Below are 21,764 nucleotides of genomic sequence, written 5' to 3' on the forward strand. Positions count from 1 at the left end.
GGGACTTGCCCTGACAGACGGCCATGCGATTCACTTGTTGAGCATTTCTTGAGAGTCAGCAGGCCCCACTGCAGGACACCTGGGTCCTGTCTCAGCAGTGTCTTGGCATGCATCATGAACACAGCTACCTAGGTCCACCGTGACCCGTGCCCTTTGTCTTCCCCTCCAATTTCCCTATTCAACACACACAGAACCTTCTCTGCCTCCTAACAACTTCTAGGAGATCCCATGTGGAGTGCCTTCTTGGCAGTTCTAGGCAGAGGGAGTTCAGTGGTTGCCATCTCTTGGCCCCCTAATAACCCTGACCTCCCATAAACACATTAGAGGGGCAAGCAGTGTCCACTCACAGCCCTACCTGTGTGGGACTAGCCAAAACCCACTTACCCGGCTGCCTTTGGGGCCAGGATCTCCTACAGGTCCAGGGAACCCCTGAAACAGAAATAGAGGGGGCAAGGCCATATGGAGAGGCCCTCCCTGCTGTCAGTGTCCCGGGGTCAGTCCTGTCTTGGGCCTCAGCTGTTCTTTGGAGCATCCATGGAATGGGTTGGACCAGGGATGGCTCAGAGGGAGACTGGATAGAAGGCGTCTCAGGAAGCCGTTCTCGAAGCCCCAGTTCTCCTACAGACCCCCCCCCCCCCAGCTTGCAGCATGGCTGCCAGGTCCAGTGCCTGACCAGCCCTTTCCTTAGGGCCCACCCACAGGGGCAGCTTTTGGGCCCCAGCCCACAGCCTCCCTCTGCTTGGGGCACTCTGGTCACCACCATGGCCATAGCTTCCAGAGCATATACTGCACCTGCCTGCCAGGGTAACCTTTGGCCCCTGGACTGCCCGCAGGTCCCGGCTGGCCCTGAAAAGGAACGAGAGACACGTTAGGAAAGCTCTGAGGCCCTGCGCAGCTCAGTCGGGGTCCGGGGGTGGGGGAGGGTGCCTATAATGGACAAGGAGAGGGGCAAGAATGTGAGGCCAAGGGGGGAGAAGACAAGCAGGGCCTGCTGGGGCCCCAAAGCCCACCTCTCTAGAAACTGGTCAGACCAGCTCTGGGGACAAAACCCTCAGCTCCAGGCGGAAAATAAGAAAGCACAGAAGAGACCTGGCTGGCTGTCCCCTGGCAGGACTGCTGTTTGACTTGGGCCAGGAGACCAGAATTCCTGCAAACCCCAAGGCGAATGGAAGGGATAATATCGTCTAACATCGCCTGGGACAGGCCAGCTATTCATGGCTCTAACCAGAGTCCAGGGGCTTCTGCCAGCCCTGGGCTGGGCTGGGCAGTGCAGACACAGCCTCTTCCAGGACAGTGTGGCTGACTGGGTGGGGGCGGGCAGGGGGGAGTTTCGTGGCCTTGTTCTGGGGCTCCAGAGAATCTCAGTCCAAAGAGCGGGCTGGTACCAAGCAAGGACGGGAGGAGAGAAAATAGGCAGTGCAGGGCCACGCACACGGGCCTCACCTGTTCTCCAGGGTGCCCTGCTGCTCCAGGATGGCCCTTGGGTCCCTGCGGGGTGAAGAATTAGCATCAGGCAACAGGCTCTGTGGGAGGGACAGGGAACACACTCCCCACACGGATGCAGGTTGTATGGCGTTCACAGAATCCTCTGGTGTCGTCTCTCATTAGAGCAGGGGTAGGGTGAGAAACTATGCCCCGGGGTCCGTATCCCAACCCCGTCTTTGAAATTCAGAGAGTTGGAGGCATTCAGAAACAGGAGCAAAGGGCCTGTCACATGAGGAACAGGGACAAGGTCGAATGGCACACACAGGACGCCTGACGCCATCGGGAGCCACTCCAGCTCATGTACTGTGACCATGTCACCCAGAGCCACTGTCTCCTTCCTCACTGGCTCTGCTCCTAGTCCAAGGGAGAGAAGGCCACCCAGATGCTCAGTGGCAGCCTTGACTCTGCATCCTCACTTGACAGTGGGACCACACTGACTCCTGGCAGACCCCTCACACGGTGCTCTCTGTCTCTGACTCATCTATGCAACCTTGGGTGGGTGATCGCCCTTCTGTGGACCTCAGATGGGGGATCTGGAACTCTGAGTCCCTCTGGTTCTGCTATCTTTGAACTCCAAGTTCTAGGACCCCTGAGAGTCTATGATAAGGGACAGGAGACTGCCACTCTGCACAGGCTCTTGACACAGGGCCATGTGGAGATCTTGGCAGACTTTCCCCACTTCATCTTTTCTTTTCTTTCTTTCTTTCTTTCTTTCTTTCTTTCTTTCTTTCTTTCTTTCTTTCTTTCTTTCTTTCTTTCTTTCTTTCCTTCCTTCCTTCCTTTTCTTTCTTTCTTTCTTTCTTTTCTTTCTTCCGTTCTCCTTTCTTTTCTTCCTTTCTTTTCTTTCTTCTTTTTCCTTCCTCCCTCCCTCCCTTCCTCCCTCCCTCCCTCCCTCCCTCCCTCCCTCCCTTCCTTCCTTCCTTTTTTAAGAGAGGGTCTCATGCAGCCCAGGCTGGCCTCTAACTTGCCATGCAGCCAAGGATGACCCTGAATTTCTGACCCTCCTACCTTTACTCCCAAGTTCTGGGATTATAGGCCCGCACCACCACAGTTGGTTTATGTGGTGCTGTGGATCAAACCCAAGGCTCTAGCATGTTGGGCAAGCACTGATCCACAGTCCCAGTCCCCAGATGCACATGCTCTACACACACATAAATGCTGCCTCACGCAGGTGAACGTCAACACCCCGGACCCTGAAGATGCACAGGAAGTGGCAGTCTTCGTTATAAATAGCAGAATCTGTCTCAGTGGGGAGACTTGGGAAGTTTCCCAGCGATGCTTCTGAATCATTTCACACCAAGAGAGACTGCTACCCACAAGATGCATCTCACTCTACATCAAGGCCTGCCATGGGGAAGACTTCTCCATAGGCCAGGAGTAGGCAAGGTGAGCCCCAGACCACAGCCAGCAGCTGGACGGAAGGATCCAAGCTCTTCTTACAGACTGATCTGGATTCCAGGACTGCTTACCTATGGGCTGGCTGGGTGACCAGAGCCAATGACTCGATCTTTCTGAGCCTTGATTTCCTCAGAAGTTATCCAACGCGGAGGTAAAAGCCAATGCCTAGGTGGCATGATGTGTGTGGGGAGCACAAGGCATGGTGTCTGGCACTGAATTCAGCAACCTCAGAAACACCAGCTACTGTTTTATTTCTCATTGTTCATTCGTTCATTCATTCATTCAACCACTCATTCAACAAACACTGATGAAGTGTGTGAGGACCTGCAGGGTTTTCCCCAAGGGAAGAAAAAGTCAGTCAACATCCTTTGCCTTGGGAGTTTACATTCCTCGAAAGGAACTAAAAACAAAGTAAGTAGAAACGATAACTGTGGGTGGCCGAAGGCAGAAGATGAGGTGTAATGAGTGTCAGGTGTCAGTTTTGCGAGATGAATATGTTCTGGAGATCAGTTGCTTAACCACCTGAATGTGCTGAACACCATTGGGCATTTCAGCCCATGCACTGAAAACTGGGTGAAACGGCAAATCTGATGCTCTGTATCTTTACCATAACCAAAAGGAGCCATGAACAGGTTAAGTTAGGGGACAGAGGACAGCGTGGCTGGGGAGGGGTGGTGACTCCAGGGACAGCCAAGGGATGGGTGACAGGAGGAGAGGTGGACAGGGAGTTAGCTCCTAAAAGGGCATCCAGGCAGCTGGAGCAGAGAGTGCAAAGGCCTCGAGGCACTTTCTCTCAGTGGGCTTAAAGAAGCACAGAGGGCCCCAGGGACCAGAGAAGAAGAAACAAGGGAGTGGGCTGAGAGGCAGCTGGAGTAGCCAGTGGGGTTGTGACAGGAAGCCCTGGGGACACGGGGACCTGGCACGACATGACTTGAGGAGGAAAAAGCTGAGCCCTCTCTCTCCCACAGAAGCACCAAGGTGAGCCATGTGCTCTTGGCTGTGTGACTGAAGCAGGGCAATCACCTCTCTGAACTCACTCCGCCAAACTCTGTGTGCCTAGAGGATCGCTGTAAACAGCCCATAGTTTCACGGGGCCAAGCGCAATGCCCGTAGGGTGAGGCGGGAGCCCCAAGTCTCCAATACTCTACTGAAAAGCAGTTCACAAGCAATTGCTCTCTCCCAAAGACAAGGGACGTGTTCAGTTAAATCCCAGATGAGGTTTAAGCAAACCTGCATCCAGGAAAGAGCTGGAAGAAAAAGAATGACAGAACCCATCATGCCTAACCCTGTGCCTGCTCACCACTGGTGCCTTAAACACGCCTGCTAACTAACATCTTAAATCACTTCTAGGAGGTAGGAATCACCTGGCATACACACCAGTGAGGAAACAGAGGCTCAGGGAGGGAGGGACTTTCCTGATGCCATACAGCTTTCTTAGAACAGCACATGGATCGTGACCCAAATCCCTCAGACTTGAACCACCAATCACTGAGGCTAGGACCAGCCCAGAAGAACAAGAAAGGTCCCCTTAAAGATGCATCTCCCTGAGACAGAGCCACTGAGTCCCAGCAACATCCTGAGGGCAAAGGTCAATAGTAGAATGCTGGAGTACCCACATTGGATGGGACCAAAGTCATCGTTTCAACCACCGCCTGCTTCACTGGACAGACGAGGAAACTGAGGTCCCAGGAGAAGACTGGCTGGCCGGAAGCTATGGCCAAGGCTGGACAGTTCTCTAAGCTCTAGATCCCTGAGTTGGGCTGAGCTGTCCTGATCAGTGAACCCCAGAGGGTCTTGACTGTGACTGTGAGCATGTGCTTCGAAGGCTGGTGGGAACGGCACAGACAAGCACAGTCAAGGTGGGAGGTGGGGTGCGGAGGGGGCGCCCTGGCAGCCCCTTCCGCAGTGTTTACCAGTTTTAAATGACAGGCCTGGGGAGTGAGATTCTAAACCATTATCTTCTCCTGGCCCTGGCAATTACGGGGTCAGCTCATCCCACAAGGTAGCCCCGGGGCAGTGATTTCTCCTGCGTGGGTGAAAGGTGCCAGGTGGGAGGGAGGCAGAGGTGCTACAGAAGAGCTGGGCCCGCTGGCTGCCTGGCAGACGGGCCTCCGCAGGCCCTGTGTTTATAATACAGCACGCGCTCTATTTTGGTTTGGGAGCCAGATTAATCACTGCTTACAGTGCACGAGGAGGAACCAGACATCACCTCACCCTGCCACAGACAGTGGGGTGCTATTTGGACTCCAGGCAAGGAGGGAGGGGATCCTGTCCCTGCCTGGGGGTCTGGACACCGGTGTGTGCCCAGACTGCTCCGCAAGCTCCACTTGGGTAGGAAAGTGGAATTCACTCCCCAGTCTTGCTCCGACACAAAGGGCTGCCCATGGAACTCACCTGCCACCCCAGCAGCCCACACCCCACCAGCAGAGAGTAGGACAGAGGGTCAAAGGGGAAGAAGCTGGATGAGACTAAGCCTCTCTGCGCCTCAGTTTCCCAAACTGATCTCTCAACATGCCCTCGGGGCTCCAGTGTTAAGAGGATTCTAAAATCAGTGGGTCATCTAGAAATACCAGACGGGTCACAGGACATCCAACCCCACTTGGTGGTAAGTTGAGGAAGAGAGGGCAGGGAGGTCTACTTTTCATGTAGCTCATGCATTCATTCAACAAACATCTGCTGAGCCTGAGCAACGAGATGACCAAAGCCCGGGGGACAAGCAGTAGCAGATATAACATTGAACAAAAGCAATGTGATCACTACCTTCAAGAAGGGGGTAGGGACACCAAAGGCACAGGAAGAAGAAAGTAGGCAAAGAACTGAGTGCCTGAGATGGAGCTCAGCTTGGGGGAGGTCGCACAGTACCTTGAGTATGGCAGTGGGGCAGAGAGGGGGACAGAAATGGACCACGGCAGGAGAGAGGCCAGTGGGAACGGCCGAAAGAGCCCAGCATGGAGCTGGGGGTCACACTGGAAAGAATAGCTGGGGCTCAGAAAGGCAGGGGTAGCATCTCTGCCCTCCACCTGTATTCCGTCTTCCTGAGGGCAGTGCCACCTGGACAGCACGGGAGGGCCAGTGACCCACAGAGGAGCCTGGGGAACTGAAGTTGAAAAGAGAAAAGGCTTTCAGTATACCCACTTCCTTGCGTTAGTCACGTCTGCCTGGCAGCGTGCTAAGTTAAGACTCAGAGGCCTGTTATCAGGTCTTGGCAAGACAGATCAATGGGTGATGTCAGCCAGAGGAACGGGAGAAGGGGAGGGGTGGAGCCAGGCAGATGCAGGTGCCCAGTGTGCGCTGAACCTCGAGTAGGGAAGCTACACCGGTCAGGTCAGGTAGGATTCTGACCTCAGAGCGCTGCTCCAGGTGGAGAAGTGTGCTGAGGTTGTCAGTGAGGCATTCAACAGCCAGGAAGTGGGGAATCCCGAGGAGGCTCCAAAGATGAGCCAAAGGGTCTGAGAAACGAGGGTGGGGACCGTTGGGGGTGCTGGGGAGAGACTCGGAGAAGAGAAGCAAGTAGCGTTAACGATGGATGTGGAGAGGGCAGGCCAGGGGCACACAGAAAGCAACACAGGAAGGCAGGAAGCCAGGGCGCTGGTAAGGGACCATGCCCCAGATCACTCGGCCTCAGCCCAGGGGCTGACCTCATGCACACGGGGGACTGGGACTGCGCTGTGCTCTGCAGGACTGAGGAGCATATCCAGCTCCTACATGTGAGCAGCCGCAACCTTCCCACCTTCCGGAGGGTAAGCGAGGCTGTATGTTTGCTATCCTAGAACTAGACGCTGGCACAGAAGAATCACCGCAAGTTTTGGCCCAGAGTAAGACCCCGGCTCAAACAAACCAATGCATAAATGTCTGCGGACCTTCCTGGCCCGGAGGGCAGAGTCACCTCCTGCAGTGAAGCACTGGTCCACATCCACAAAAAGGCACCAGGCCAGCTCAGGACCCATACAGTGGGCGGGGGTGGGGGACAGAGGGAGGGCAGCTTGTCTGGTGAGCTGCGAACCGCCCAGAGGATTAATGATGATACCAGGGAGCCAGAATTCCTTAGCTGCTCCTCTTTCATGACCATCGCTATGCTTCAGTCGATCAGTCAGTCAGTACATACGGTGCCTGCCATGTGCCAGCCCTGTGTGAGTGTTGGGACTACAAGATCCCATTGACCTCCCTACTGTCCCCTGGACAATGGAGGCTCACCCCCATTCACAACCACAGGGGACACAGCTGGGACTCCATCACATTCCATTCCCATGAACTTTCTCATAAAAAAGCCTCTTTTGAATGCGAACTCAGCAGGTCCTTCCTCTCTTGGTTGAGTCTCAGTCAGCCTTGTGGTAAGAAAGGGGCCAGAGGGTCAGAGACCCAGGTTCAAACCCCAGCCCTCCACTTTAAGACACAAAGAAGGTGTCTCCCTTAAGTCGGTGAGTCTGGATCTTGGCCGCATGTGGAACCCACCTGAGGCCTCACAGAAGTTCTCTTGCCTGGGTCTAGTACCTGGCCTGACACTCAGCAGGGTCGAAGGCCACCACTGCAGAACATACCCTGAAGCCCTGACAACCTCACCTGTCACTCAACACCAGAGTCAACCAAGGGTGTAGAGCAAAAGTTCCCATGTACTGACTAACAGGAAGGGTGCATGACTAAATAAAATCTAGCTGGGCCTCAGTCTTCTTAGCTATGAAATGGGCATGGTTTTGCCTCACTCTGTGAGGCAGCATCGTGTGTATTTGTGTGTGTGTGTGTGTGTGTGTGTGTGTGTGTGTGTGTGTGTGTGTGTTCAAATGTATGAATACATGTTCACATATGTGCACATACCTATGTGTACATGCATGTGGAGGACAGGGATGTCCTTCTTGTTTATTTTATTTTAGAGACAGGGTCTCACTATGCAGTCCTGGCCACCCTGGAGCTCTCCATGCAGACCACGCTGGCGTCAAATTCACAGAGATCCACCTGCCTCTGCTTCTCAAGTACTGGAATTATAGGTGTGTGCCACCACATCCAGCTTGTATTGTTCAGCTTGTTTTGAGACGGGTCATCTAAGAGGGACCGGGAACTTGCTGGTTAGAACAGGCTTGCTGGACGGTGAGTTCTGGAGTCCTCCTTGTCACCACCTTCCCAGCACTGGGATCACAAGCTCATGCAAACACATGTGGCTTTTTACAGGGTGCAGGAATTGAACTCAGCTCTTCAGGCTTAGGTGGCAAGCATTTTACTGACCGAGGTAGCCCTAGTCACACCCTCCAATGGTTTAATTGCCACCTGTTTCCCACTGGCACTCTCTCAGCCAGAACTCTCTCCTGCCCACTTTCTCCACAGCCCTTCCTGTCCTCCAACACACCTGAGATCTTGACCATTTCCCTGTTTTCTGCCCTTCAGTGAAGGAAACTCTGTAAGGCAGGTTCTGTGTTCATACAGCACAGGCCCAGCACATAGTAGGTGCTCAATACATTCTCACTTCATGAACGAATGGATGAATGATAAAAAACAAAATTCAATGCCGCAGACAGCTGACCTCACCTCTGCTCACCTGTGTTCCTTCTCCTCAGGGTTCCCACAGAGAAGACACAGTCACCCTGGAGCAACAGGACGAAGAGGCTGCCACAGTCACCAGAGATGGGGACTGCTTATAGGGATAAGCCCAGGAACAGGATCCCAAGCAATTCATTCCCCTCCCTGATGCCGCCACTAAAGAGGGTCCCTATCTCAGGGCCTGAGTTGTCTGTGCTCTACACAGTATGTGGGTGACACAGTCTGCCTGTCTTGGGTCAAGGCTCTGTAAAAAATTGCTCACATGTGTTTGCCTGGTCTAGGGCCAGAGAGGAGCACAGAGTACATGGCCAACCACAGGAGGAGCTCCCTTAACTCGGAAGATACCCAACCCTGAACAGGAGAGCAGGGGCTGTCAGAGTCCTTGGCCATCTGCTGAGCACAGGGAGCCCCGGAATCCTACGTAGGCGGTAGCACAAGTCTGTGTTTTCTCCACCCTTTCTGCTGCCTTCCTACCCCTTCAAAGTGAGGCCGCCATGGGCTGCTTTATGAGTCAGACGGAAGGGGCCTTTCCTAGCTCCTCCACCAGAAAGTGCCAGAACACAGGCCAGGTGCATGCAGAGCAGTAGACATGCCGTGCCAGCAAACACTGTACTATCCCATGGCCAGGCTGGCCTCTGAAGTTTAAGGTATGGCCTGCTCTGCCACAGAGGGTAGTGGAGGTGATGGCTATGACCTTCTAAATTCCCTGTGTCATGGGGACCCTCAGAGTAAGGGGCAGCTTGGAGCCAGGAGATACCCTGGCTGTCCCGGTGAAGACCAGATGACTGGTCTAAGGAGCAAGCAGCTGGGGCCACATCTGGGAACCAGAGCGGAAGTAAGCACTGGGCACACATGTCTGTTGGACAGCTCTTCAGGAGTGAGGGAATCTTCCTAAAAAGTGATTGACCTCTGGCCTCTATTGTCTTTCCTGCATGCACACAAGGTACATGTTGTGCCAGGAGGAAGAACCGCAGTCACAGACCAATGTGCTTACCCTGCTAATGAGGCAAGACTCGGGGCTGAAAATAAGATGGGCCAAATGTCCCTGAGCAAAGGCCATGTTGACCCAAAGTCTGAATGCTCCAGAAAGGCTACAAGAGGAGGCACAATTCATCATAAAGGATGGGGGATGGCAGCCGGGGACAGGGAGGAAGGAGTCCAAGGCCTCTGGCGAGCGCATTCTGGAAAATGCCAGAATCCTCACCAACAGCAACCAAGAGCAGACCTAGAGTGGCTGAGGATGGTGGCAGGCATGGGTTAGCGTAACAACCACACGGAACACACAGAGAATGTGGGTCCTCTGCAGAGCGCATCCCTTCTTCTGCAGCCCATCCGTGAGGGGTGTCTCAGACTCAGAGGATAAGAGTGGAACCCGGACCTTTCCCCTGAGTCACACAACCACCCCCAGGCAGTGAGGGACTGATAAGAACTGCTGTCCTCACGGCACATGAGGAGAGACCCAGGTCGAAAGCCGCTCAGCCAGTGCACTAACCGCCTTAAGCATCCTTGAGGCTTGCCGCTCTGGGAGACAGAGTGAGCCGGACACACTTTTAGTCACACCTCATTAACCACAGGAGATCCACTTCACACCAACAGGCTCCCAACCCCAGCCCACCCGGGACTCAGAAACCTCTCACTGCTTGCCAACAGGCTCTATGCCCAGGGAACCCAGCCGCAACCAGGAGGCACAGGTGGCCCACAGGGCTTCTGCTTGAAGGCCAAGCGTGCTGGCAGGCCCATGGCCAAAGCCAAGCAGAGAACCAAGGCCTACCTTCCGTCCCAAGGGTCCTGGATTTCCGGAGAGCCCAGGCAAGCCCATGTTGCCCTGTAAGACACAGATAACAGAGTTAGGTGAGGAACTGAACAGTGTGGCCTCCAGCTCCAATGGCTGCAACCACTTGTAGAGGCTTGCTGAGGCCTGAAGTCTTCAGAGAAGACATAGTGCTCACTGAACAAGGTAGGAGCAGGAAAATGGGTGGGGTCACCCAGCCTCAACTCCCTGAACTCACTAGCAGAAGACATTGTTTGGAGAGTGGATTCTGATCTTAAAGGCATGGTTAAGCCCACACTCTACCCCTCGCTGATTGGCTTTCTTCATCTCCTGAACCATGTTGCCATCACTGGGGATGGTGGTCACCAAGCAGGAGGTGTTTCTGCCATGCAGGACCACAGAAAAGGTCCATAGGCCCCTCTGCCACAAGGCACTCATCTGGAGTTTCAGCTTTCTCGTTTTCAATCTAGGGCTATCTGCCCTGGTGAAGGTTATGAGAATGGAGGGATTAGACATGGACACTGTCCTGGGACTGAGTCACTTGGCACAGGTCTATTGAGAGGTAGTACTAGGCAGTGTGGTATGAAGTAGTGAGCCTCCTGTGACGAGAAAAGATCAAAGGAAGGACCCCCTCCCCCTCGTGTGTGCGTGCACGCGCACGTGTGTGTGTGTGTGTGTGTGTGTGCGTGTGTGCGTGTGCATGTGTGTGTGTGTGTGCGTGTGTGCTTGTGTATGTGTGTGTCTATAACTAGCAGCTGGCTGGAGATGTAGAGATATAATCGTCAAGGCCCAGATGGAAGCCAGACAGACCTGACTGCCTTCCTCTAGACTCTAGAGTATGATATGTGAGGCCTGTGATTAGCATGCTGGAGTTTGGGTCCTTGCTCAGCTGGGAGGTGGATGCTTTGGGGATAGGGAAGGTCCTTTGGTCTAAGTGTTTTCTCTTCTGTAAGCAGTCCATTTACATTCATAGCCCCAGGGAGCTAGAAAGTCTGTATACCTGGCCCTTTCACGTCCCACCCCCTGGAAACTCCAGGTCTCTCTGCTCCAATGAGCACTTGCAAGGGCTTTGAAGGTCAGTTAGGAGTTTCCGGGGCACTGAAGGCCAGGAAGCTTCTGTATGGCAGCATCACCTAGCAAACATCTCGTAAAGCTATGGGGCACTGGGTGAAAGGGCGTTTACCAAGGGCTGTCCACAGACCAGACCTTCCTTCCTTCCTTCCTTCCTTCCTTCCTTCCTTCCTTCCTTCCTTCCTTCCTTCCTTCTCTCTCTCTCTCTTTCTTTCTTTCTTTCTTTTTCTTCCTTCCTTCCTTCTCTCTCTCTCTCTCTCTCTCTCTCTCTCTCTCTCTCTCTCTCTCTCTCTCTCGATTCACCAGCCACAGCCCAGGAAGGTGGGGTTGGGAATGGTCACAGTCTCAGTGTTGGGATAGACTAAGCCCTTCAAGGAAAACACCAGATCACTTCCACTTTTCAGGACTTCAGAACTCCTGGTTCATGTTGCAGTCTCTTCCTGGGGGGTTCCAGGGGAGGGTGGAGTACTGGGGTTCCTGGAACCTACCTTTGCCCCATCATGAGCCTGTCCTGGTGAGAGTCCCGGGTCCCCTTTCTGTCCCTGAAATAAAAATAAGTCTGCTTTGGTCACCATGTCACCTTGAGTGGCATCTCCACACAGACGACATGCGTGGCCCTCTTCCCTTCCCTGGCCCATTTCCACCCACATAACCCTCCCTCCATTCTGTCACTCTCTTTACTCCAACACCATCCACTGCTTCCCTCCGACTACATGACTCCAAGTTCCTTCTCACAGCCCAGGTCTTCCGTGATCTGGCCCCAGGCAGTTCCCATTCGACTCTCCTGCCACCAGCCAAGCCCACAAAAAAGGTGTCACGTGCATCATGTCCTGTCAGTCCGTCATCACTGCCGACCTTCTCCACTCCATCCACTGTCACCAGCCACATCCACACACCCTCTAGACATGGCTCTCACATCCTGCCACCAGACCCTCCCCCAACAGGGGGAACCACCCTAGAACCAGCAGCATGCTTTAAGTTGCCCAGCTCCCGGCCACCACACGTGACCCGTCTGCCCATGTGTTGCCAGCTGTCTTTCCCTGGGCCTCAGGAGATTCTAAGAGACACAGCCAAAGGCACCTAGACTGCCATTTTCCATAAAGCTGACATTTGCCTTTGCCTCCTTGATCACCAGGAGCCCGAGGATCACACAGTGCAGGCCATTCTTACCTACACACTGCATTAGCCTCGCACTCTAGGCTGGGGGGTGAGAATAGGGAACCCTATCACCCCAAAATACATTCAAGGACACTGAACCAGGAGCAAGAGTTTTCAGGGACCCAGGATAAGGCACACAGAACTGAGACTGGACTCCTAAACCATGACTTCCAGGTCTGTGGGAGCCCACCGGGGGGATAAGGGCAGGGCACTGGTGAGAACATGATAGTAATAGCAAGTCTCCATTTGGAGCAAGCATTGGCCGTTCCTGGAATATGAGTTGGTTCTTTCACAAGGATCCTGGTCCCTAGAGTCTGGGTCATCACAAAAGCCAAAGAGCTCACTAGCTGCATCTCACAGGGACAGAGAGAGAGAGCTCTCACCTGTAAGAGAATGCTAGGAACTCTCAACCCACTCCTATCCCCTCTGCCTAAGCTCCCTGGCCTTTTAGCCTCAGTGAGCTCAGAGTCAGAATTCCTGGGTGGGAGGCCTGGGCCAGCCATGGGCTCACAGTAGGACCACAGGCCAAGGTCTCCTCTCTAATCCTTCATTTCCTCGCATTTCTAAAAGGGACCATGCGGCTTACATGCACACTCATACGGAGCCTGGCTTCTCGGGTTTCTAGGAGAAGGGCCAGGGGAATAATGTCTGTGACATATGGAAAGGGTGGCTTGGCCAACTCTACTTAATTCCCATTAAGTCTTTTCTTTGTCAGAACTCAGGCCTCCCAAATCCTAACTTGGTCCATCTCCACCAGAACCCACCTTGATCTGGGCTGGAAAGAACCTCTCTGTCTGTTCTCCTATTATGCACCCACTGTGAGGTAGGCTCTCATATCAACTCTCTGCTTCCAATGAGGGGCAGGACTGGGTTTAGGGAAGCCATCACAGCCTGAGCTGACCCAGCAGGCAGGATGCAGGTGGCTGACATCAAAGCCTTTGTCTGTAGCCTGGAGGTTCTTCCCTCTACCAGTTCTCCAGCCAGCTGCCCCAATGTGATGGCCAGCCCTTCCTTGGTTGGTTGTCCCCAGAACCCTAATTCTGTCACCCTGAGCACCCCAGGGGAGAGGGGCTTTCTGCAGAACCTTACCTCCAGATGCACCTGACATTATGACCACCCCTCTGAGACATTCTCCCACCCTCTAAATCAGAAGCCCGGCTCCATGCCTTTTATGTCCACAGTGCTTGCAAGGTCTGGCACAGGCTACCCAGCTACCAAGGATTCCTGTGGCCAAAAAAGGACAGACATTCTCCCTCCCCCCCACCCCCATCCTCACCCCACCATGCCCACCGTGGTCTGCAGCTGGCAGAGGAGCTGGCACACAAGACTCATAGGAGTTGGTCTTTGGAAACTCTACTTATTCTGTCTTTTCATAGAGTCTAAAGACTAATACCCAAAGCTATGACAGACTGGCTCCCTGGCCAGGACTCCTTGGTTATTGATGGATACCTCTAAATGTTCTCAGCAAGAGTGCTTGGACATAATCTCCGTCCAAAGATGGATTAACAAGAATGGACATTCACTACAAGCCAGATGTGGTATTGAACATCAGGAATGCTATGGTAGAGAATAAGGCACAGGAGTCAGGCCCCTTGGGAGAGAAACCTGAGAGACCAATCACACAGCCTAACATTTAGTGAGTATTCTTCTAACCCTACATGCATATTATTTCGTTTAACCTCCAAATACATGAAGGAGCAACGTTCATGAGCTCCATTCTACAGAAGAGGAAATGAAGGCAGATCAAAGAGCTGCCACTTGTCCAAGGTCAGACAAGGTCAGTGGGATTTAGGGTCAGGAAGTCTGGTTGTAAGCTCTCTACATTACAGCACAGGGCAGTGAAAATCTACACACCCGTGCTAAGTGGAGGGCAGGATGAGGCCGAGAGCTTTGCCTAGATGTAGGTAAATCCTGGAAAGGATAGCAGTTAAGCTGAGGCTGTATAGAAGACAAGGAGGCTCAGCTAAGGTATCCCTGTCCAGACAAATGATGGCTTCTAGGATGAGACTCGACTGGTGTCTTCTACCTTCTGACGCTGCAACACTATGTTGTCATCTACAAAGTTCATACCTGAGATCTGCACAAATGAGTTTCAAAAGAAATCATAAAATCATACGTTTTAACTAAGTTTATAATTGTGTTGGCTTCCTTCATTGCTAACCTTGACCTTTTGCAGCCTGTGGACCATGGGCTAAACACACCTCCTTTGCCCAGCCAGGTGCCTACAAAGGTGCCAATGAGAGGGAAAAAAAACAATAGATGGTGTTTTATGAATCCTTTATGTGTTGAGGGCAAGGATTTGGTTCTTAGACCCAGTTCTTCAGTCAACAAGCCCGTGTGACCTGGAGCAAGCCATATGGTGATGTGGAGCCAAGTCACATGGCAACCTGGAGCAAGCCACATGATGGATGGCCTCTGCTTGGACTAGTTCATGAAGCCTTGCAGCCAAGCAGACTACATAGGAAGGTAAAACACGAATGTTAGGTGTTAAGACTATGGTGGGGATGGGAACTGTGCTGGGCTTCATCTCTTCAGGAAGAAGAGTAGAGAACTAAGGGCCCTCTGTGACTGAGGCCCAGGAAGGCGATGAGACAGAGAAAGACAAAGGATCAAGAAATGCTAGACTGGAGGTATTCTACATAACTCCTCTGTGACCTCAAGTATACAGTACAGGGCTTGGTCCAGAGACAGCATCATAAATCAGTTCATGAATAAACAAATGGGGTCTCAGGAGAATCAGGAGCCACATCTGGCCAGGTCCTGGGACTTCCGCTGAAGATTTCCTTTGGCTATTACTGTTTTATAGGTTCAGAAGTCTCAGCCAATGCAATAAAGCAGGAAAAACAAGTAAAGGGAGGAGAAAAAAAGTACGTCCTTCCTTGCAAACATGACTTCCTGTCTAGAAGAGTCAGGAGAACTAACTGAAGCATAAGTAGAACAGACAACATACTGCAGTGAAGAGAGAATAGGCAGGGTCATAAATACATACTAAAGGGGCACAAATAAAAACTTCTCTTCGGTAACTGAGAGACAGCAGAAAGAATAGCAGCCACAGAGCATTAGGTTTTGAGTATAAACCGAATAATAAATGTGCAGGGAGTATGCAATAGAAACTATAAAAGTTTACTGCAAGATGTTTAAAAGCCTCAACCAAACCAGAAGACATACCATGTGTGTAGTGGACAGGAAAACTTAATATTTTAAAGATGCTAACTCTTCACAAATTAATACATCGCTTAATACAGTTTCAGATAAAAGAGAGAAAGAAAGCTTTTAAAATGAAAATGGAAATAAAATTCATTTAACAGAAAAAGAAGTCGGAAATATTTGAAATGAAGCAAGGAGGGGAAACACATAAACATACTATAAAGATGGTAAATGTCATATAAATAGTATTTCACTAGCATGCAGATGGACAAATGTCAATGAAACACAACAGAATGGCCTCAAACAGACCGTGGTCTACCCCACAACAGCCACCAGAGCAAAGGTAATGGACAAGGGAAAGCAATGTTAGCGTGCTAGTTCACATCCCAGACCCACCATGATTAATTCCAGATGGCTTGAGAAGTTTGAGTACAAATGATATTGTGGAATGACTAGAAATAAAAGTGAACACAGCTGATCCTAACATAGGAGAGAGAGAAAAATCTTAAGTGCAAAAATGAAATAAGCCGGGCGGTGGTGGCACACATCTTTAATCCCAGCACTCGGGAGGCAGAGCCAGGCAGATCTCTGTGAGTTCAAGGTCAGCCTGATCTACAGAGCGAGTTCCAGGAAAGACACAAAGCCACACAGAGAAACCCTGTCTCGAAAAACCAAAAACAAAAAACAAAAAACAAAAAAAAAAAATGAAATAAGCCTGGGACTGCAGGTGAATGACAGAGCACATGCTTAGCATACACAGGACCATGTTCAATTGCCAGTACCTCCAAAATAAATGGGGTGGGAAGATGGCTCGGCCAGGAAAGGCTTTTGCTGTGCAAGCTTGGCAACCTATGTTCGACCTCAGAACTCATGTAAGGGTAGAAGGAGAGAACTAACTCCACAAAATCATCCTCTGACCTTCAAACCATACCATGGCATGAACACATGCACACACACACACACACACACACACACACACACACACACACATACATGCACACATGCACGCATGCAAAAACCACACATAGTAACATTAATAGCAATAAATTAAAACTTTAAAATTTTAAAAAGAAAGACCCAGACTAACCAGTAGTACCTTTTCCAAATCATTTGACTCATCATATTTGTTAAACATGTTAATATTGTTAATGTGTGTGTATGTGCAAGTGTGCATGCACATGTGTGTACATGTATGTGTAGACCAGAGGACAGCCTCTGCTATGATTCTTCAGGTGCATCTTTTTGGTTTTGTTTTGTTTTTGTTTTTGTTTTTGTGTTTGTTTTTGTTTTGTTTTGTTTTGAGACAGAGCCTCTCACTGGCCTGGATATCACTGAGTCGCCCAGGCTGCCTGGCCAACAATCCCCATACAGGGATTCTCTGACTGTTTCCCTAACACTAGGATTACAAACGTGTCCCATCACACTTAAGTTTTTAAACACAGACTCTGGAGATCGGACTCAGATTCCCAAGTACTTTACTAACTGGGCTATCTCCCCAGTCCTATTAGTATAATTTTTTTACAAAAAGAATAAAACTTCCATGTGTGAAAATCACCATGAATAAATAGTCTCATGGGCAATGAATAAATCAGGAAAATATTTCTAAGTAGGTGAAGCTTTCATAATTTCCATATATGAATAATTTTTACATGTCCGTAACAAAGACAACATCCCACCCGCACCCCCAATAAAACAATTACAAGTGGTGAAACACATTTCAAACAGACCTAAGGAAAAATATGTCATAGACAATCAGCGAAAATAATGAGCTGTCTCTCTTCAGCATCTTCCTCTAATGCGCTTCCAGCATTAGCTCAGTCCCCCGCCCCCCCAAAGGCAGTGACTAAGGCATTAACAGCAAGGCGCTCTCCGTTTTTCTGTACAGGCATGTTATAAATTATTCACACATGCTGCTTGCGCACGCCTATGCATACCGTGACATACATAAACACACACAGTTCAGTCCTGAGAAGAACGCAGTGAGGTGTGAGCCACTCCTGTTCACGGAGATGGAGCCAGGTCTGGAGACTTGAAATAACTTATCCCAAGTAACACATGCAGCACAGGAGGGTAATCAGAATTCAAACTGGGGCCCCGCTGGCTCCTGAATCCATGCTGGGAACTCTGCTTCCTATAAATCTATCCTAATAAAATAATTAGATATCCCAATACTCAGGTATAGTCGTTTTCTTCAAGACGTTGCACGTATATTAGCAGAACTTAGTTTTGCATAGAGAAAGCAGTTAGAGAAAGAACAGGGTGAGAACGTTGACAGGGTGCCTGCCACCAGCCCTTGGAACACACTCAAGGTTAAACATTCACGACAGGAAATGCTTGAGACTGGAACACTAGGTGAGGAGGTCCAGACTGCCACCTCTGTGAGAGAAAACCACATCCCACACAAGACACATGCAGGGAGAATTGGATAGCCCAAGAGTGGGAGGCTTCAGGCGTCCTGTGACTCTGCGTCTGATCTTCGTGTCAGACTCTGGGAGTCTGGCCTTGCCACCCACTAGAAATGTGACCTCAGTTTCCTCCCCTGTAAAATGGGAGTGATAACATCTGCCCTACAAAGTGAGGGAAGCTCTCCGAGGCGCCTCGTCCGTTACTGCTGCAAACACACACAGTGCTTGTCGCTGGCCAGGAGCCACAGCCGGTGGTGGCTTCTCTTCCCAGTTTCTTCAGTGTTTGCCTTGATGACTGTGTCCTACCTCAGTCACCATGGGAAAGAGTGAGGTAGCCCAGCTCTTTCCCACGGCTGTTCCACCCCACTTTTGACCAGTTCTAAAGCCCTGTGTTCTTGGACCCTGACGATCCACAGTACCATACTCACCCTGACTAATTCACCAGGCCAGACCAGGGACAGAGTGGCAGGCTGGGGATGGGTACTTCGCTGGCCCCAAGAAGCAGACTCCACCTTCTCTGTGGACGGAAGTCCACCCACTGCTGACCTCCCGGCAATCTCCTCCCCACCAAGGGGCAAGCATCACACCTGACATGCTGTGATCTGCAGCAGCACTGCCCTGGCCAGCGTCCCACTTCCCTGGGGACCTCAGGCCAAGCCTTGCTTACTGGGCAGCCACGCAGGACACGAACCTCCTGAGCGCCTCCCTGCTGAAGCCATTCCCTGCCTTCCTGCTGCTGCTCGGAGAATGTCCCAAATGCCCCGGTCCTTCCCTGCTTTCACCTTCCTGCCCGCAGGGAGGTCTCACCCCGGGTCAGATCAATCCCATTCCCCAGACATTCAAGGAGCCCCAACTAGTGTGCTCCTCCATTCTCTAGCATAAGGGCATGTTCTGTTTCTTGCTGGTCTCAAAAGCAGGACTATGCCAATCTGGGGGCCTTGTACGCTGGAGCCCGGCATGAGCTGACTCCATTGTCCTTTGAAGAGGATCCCTGACTAACACAGGTGACTTGGATACTCCTCACAGGAATCAGCAGCTGCCCTAATTACTCTACTCTCCAGGTGGGGAAAGTAAGGAATGGTAAGTTCAATCTGTCCACTGTCGGGGAAGCAGGGGGAAGAGAACTGGGGATTTGAGCTTGGGCGATGAGGTTCCACAGTCTGTGTTCTAAACATCTGTACTTTCCTGAAGCACAACCACAAGTTGATGAATAAATGAAATCTACCCAGTGACTCCACCCTGAGCCACTCAGTCCACAACGCTGCCCCCCAAGCCGGGCTAGCTCTCAGTGCACTCAGAGCCCTTGGCCTTGTGTGAGAGGAAGCTGAGGAGCCGTCTTTCTGACAGGGCTCTGCATAAGGCAGAGTTGGGTAGAGCCTGGTCTAGCCTGGACTAGCTGTGGAGCCCAGGCAAGACTGCACAGGCAACTGCAAGGCTCCTTCCACCTGAACACAGGACCCAGCTCTGCCGCCTCTCCTGAAGGATAAAGTCCCTTCTGTTTCCTCCCTCCCTTTCCTGCTCATCTTCTGACCCTTCCTCCCCTCCCGGAGGCTGGTGGCTCTGGGCCACTACAGCTGTCAACGGCACGTGGTAGAGTCTCAGTAAACCAAGAATGATGGCTAGATGGGCAGTCCCAGAGCAAGCTAACACCACGCCAAAACAGGAGAACAAGCTAAGTGGGAGCCGGCCAGGCTAAGTGGCCTGGAGCTAGGCTAGCTCTGCGAGGCCATCAGCTTACCTCCTGGGCCCAAAGGAGCCCTGATGAGCAATGAGAACCCTCTCCACACGCCCTTCTCTCAACCCAAACTCATGACCTTCTGCTCCCTGAGTCTCAGCCAAGCTGCCAGTTCCATCCAGACAGAAGGAGCTCTACCTGGCCACACCACACGCGCAAGGGCAGACCCAGCAGACTGAGGTCTCTGACCCAGCTGGTCAGCCCTGAGTCAGCGGCACTCCCTTGTGCCCACAGCCAGTGTCCTTTGCCTTATAGCCTGTGGTGTTTTACAGAAGCCCCAGTGGGAGAGGCAGCTTTCACTTCACGGTTTTCTCTGGAACTCACACCCTCAGTTACACCCAATGCAGAACATTCTGCATGGCTTGGGACCAGTTGTACATGGCTTGCATGAAACCAACATCTTCCATATGAGATCGGCACAGAACGACTTCAAGACTCAGCCCACCAAGCCAGTCCCATCCACATGTCCCAGCTCTGTGCGGTAGGAGGAATTGCCTACTAGGGAACCAGCCCCTGTGCCAAACCCTTCATTTGGGGGAGGCCACTAAGGACTCGTTTGCCACACGGCACATCCCTAGGCAGGATGGAGTAGGCTGCCTGCAGTGCTCAGAGGGTGACCAGGGCCAGCAAGGGACAAAAGGAGTAGCTGACAGAGCATCCTCCTGCAAACAAGGAACCAGCTGTGAGGGAGACAGCCAAGGGCAATCCCACCCATTCAAATATCCTGACAGGCCCTCGGCCTCTGCCGAACAAACATCTCCAAGGAACAACCCTTTCTGCCTGATCCATCGGGACAAGTTCCCACACTGGGTTTTCACCTGCCCATGCCTCAGCTTCTCCGTCAGTAAATGGGTAGAGTCCTCACACTTCTCTTTTGAGTCAGTATGGATCAAATGAGACAAGGGAGTAAGGCCCATGCACAGTGCCTACTGGGAGAGGTGTAATACAACATGGTGCCAATTAACCCCACTGCTGGCCTTGTTAGAGCCTGGTGCACCCCATAGGTGCTGGGCACAGGATTCCTGAGGGCTCCATTGCCTGCCTTCTGAGAAGGAACCCCAGTCCAGCCTCACCTGAGAGTCACAGACCTTGGGGGCCGGGGCAAGTGTACCTGCAGCTCCTTACAAGGACTCAGGCATGGGACACTGGTCCTCATATCTGTGCGTCCAGGACTCCCCATATGTAGCCTTTGTCTTCCACTTCAAGAGACTCTGATAGGCCAGCGGGGGCCACTCTGTGCCTGCTTTTAGAGGCCAGTCATTGCTTACTCAGCACCACCAGGCCAGACAGTTAAACTTCCCTTAAGCCATTCACCTTTCATTTGGCTTAGCAAAGAGTGACCCTGGACCCTGGCCACCCAAAGCTCAGGGTTGTTGCTCACCTGGTTACCCCGTGGCTGGTTTGAAGAGGGAGATAGGAAGCCAGGGAGCCGAGAGATCCTCTGCTCCTCGTGGCCTGCCCACGCCAGTGGGGAGTTCACTAACCTCATGCTCCATACTTTTCCCTCCCCCTTCACTTCTCCCAGTCCAGAAACTTCTTTCCCCGTGACCCAAATGTGGCTGCCCATACACTACTCCAGATAACAGCCTGACACCCTTGACTTCTGCCCGATGTAGGAGCTCAGTAGCCGGGGCTCTGTCATCATCAAAACCCCAGCTGTGACAGTCTCATGAGAAACAAACCTGAGTATTCCAAGAGGGCTCCTGGGGGAGGTGACAGCCTAGGCCTACCCCCATGCCCGATCTACCTCCAGCTCAGAACACTTCCCCATGACCACCCCTAGCTGGGCCGCAGGTTCACAAACACGATGTCACCTCAGTCCTTGTTCTGGCCTGAAGGCTGTCACTCAGGCCAGTGCCAGAGAGTCCCAGTGTCCCATCTCCTTCCAATCTCCATCCTTTCTCCCCTACTTCCTCTGCCCTAGGCTGTACCACTCCCCAATACGACCCCCCTCTCCCTGGCTCAGCCTGGTCCCCATCCCAATCCTACCTACCACAATCAGCAATCTTCTAAACTTCCATCTTTCCATGCCTCTCCCAGTTCAAAGCTGCCACACCTCCCGAAG

General features: G+C 52.0%; 1 protein-coding gene across 8 annotated transcripts in view; it reads right to left on the minus strand.

Moving 5' to 3' along the window:
* The window catches only part of Col27a1 (collagen type XXVII alpha 1 chain), a 120,358-nt gene that overhangs the window by 75,961 nt on the left and 22,633 nt on the right, over window positions 1-21,764 (minus strand). For all 8 annotated transcript variants that reach the window (XM_052717481.1, XM_052717487.1, XM_052717486.1 and 5 more), the window contains exons 6-10: window positions 11,743-11,796; window positions 10,184-10,237; window positions 1,444-1,488; window positions 793-846; window positions 385-429 (exon numbers count right to left, since the gene is read on the minus strand). In XM_052717481.1, the coding sequence (XP_052573441.1) occupies window positions 385-429; window positions 793-846; window positions 1,444-1,488; window positions 10,184-10,237; window positions 11,743-11,796 (252 nt within the window). The remainder of the gene's footprint in view (window positions 1-384; window positions 430-792; window positions 847-1,443; window positions 1,489-10,183; window positions 10,238-11,742; window positions 11,797-21,764) is intronic.

This window comes from Peromyscus californicus, unplaced genomic scaffold, assembly GCF_007827085.1.
Source record: "Peromyscus californicus insignis strain IS unplaced genomic scaffold, ASM782708v3 Scaffold_5__1_contigs__length_169319896, whole genome shotgun sequence".
NCBI lineage: Eukaryota > Metazoa > Chordata > Mammalia > Rodentia > Cricetidae > Peromyscus > Peromyscus californicus.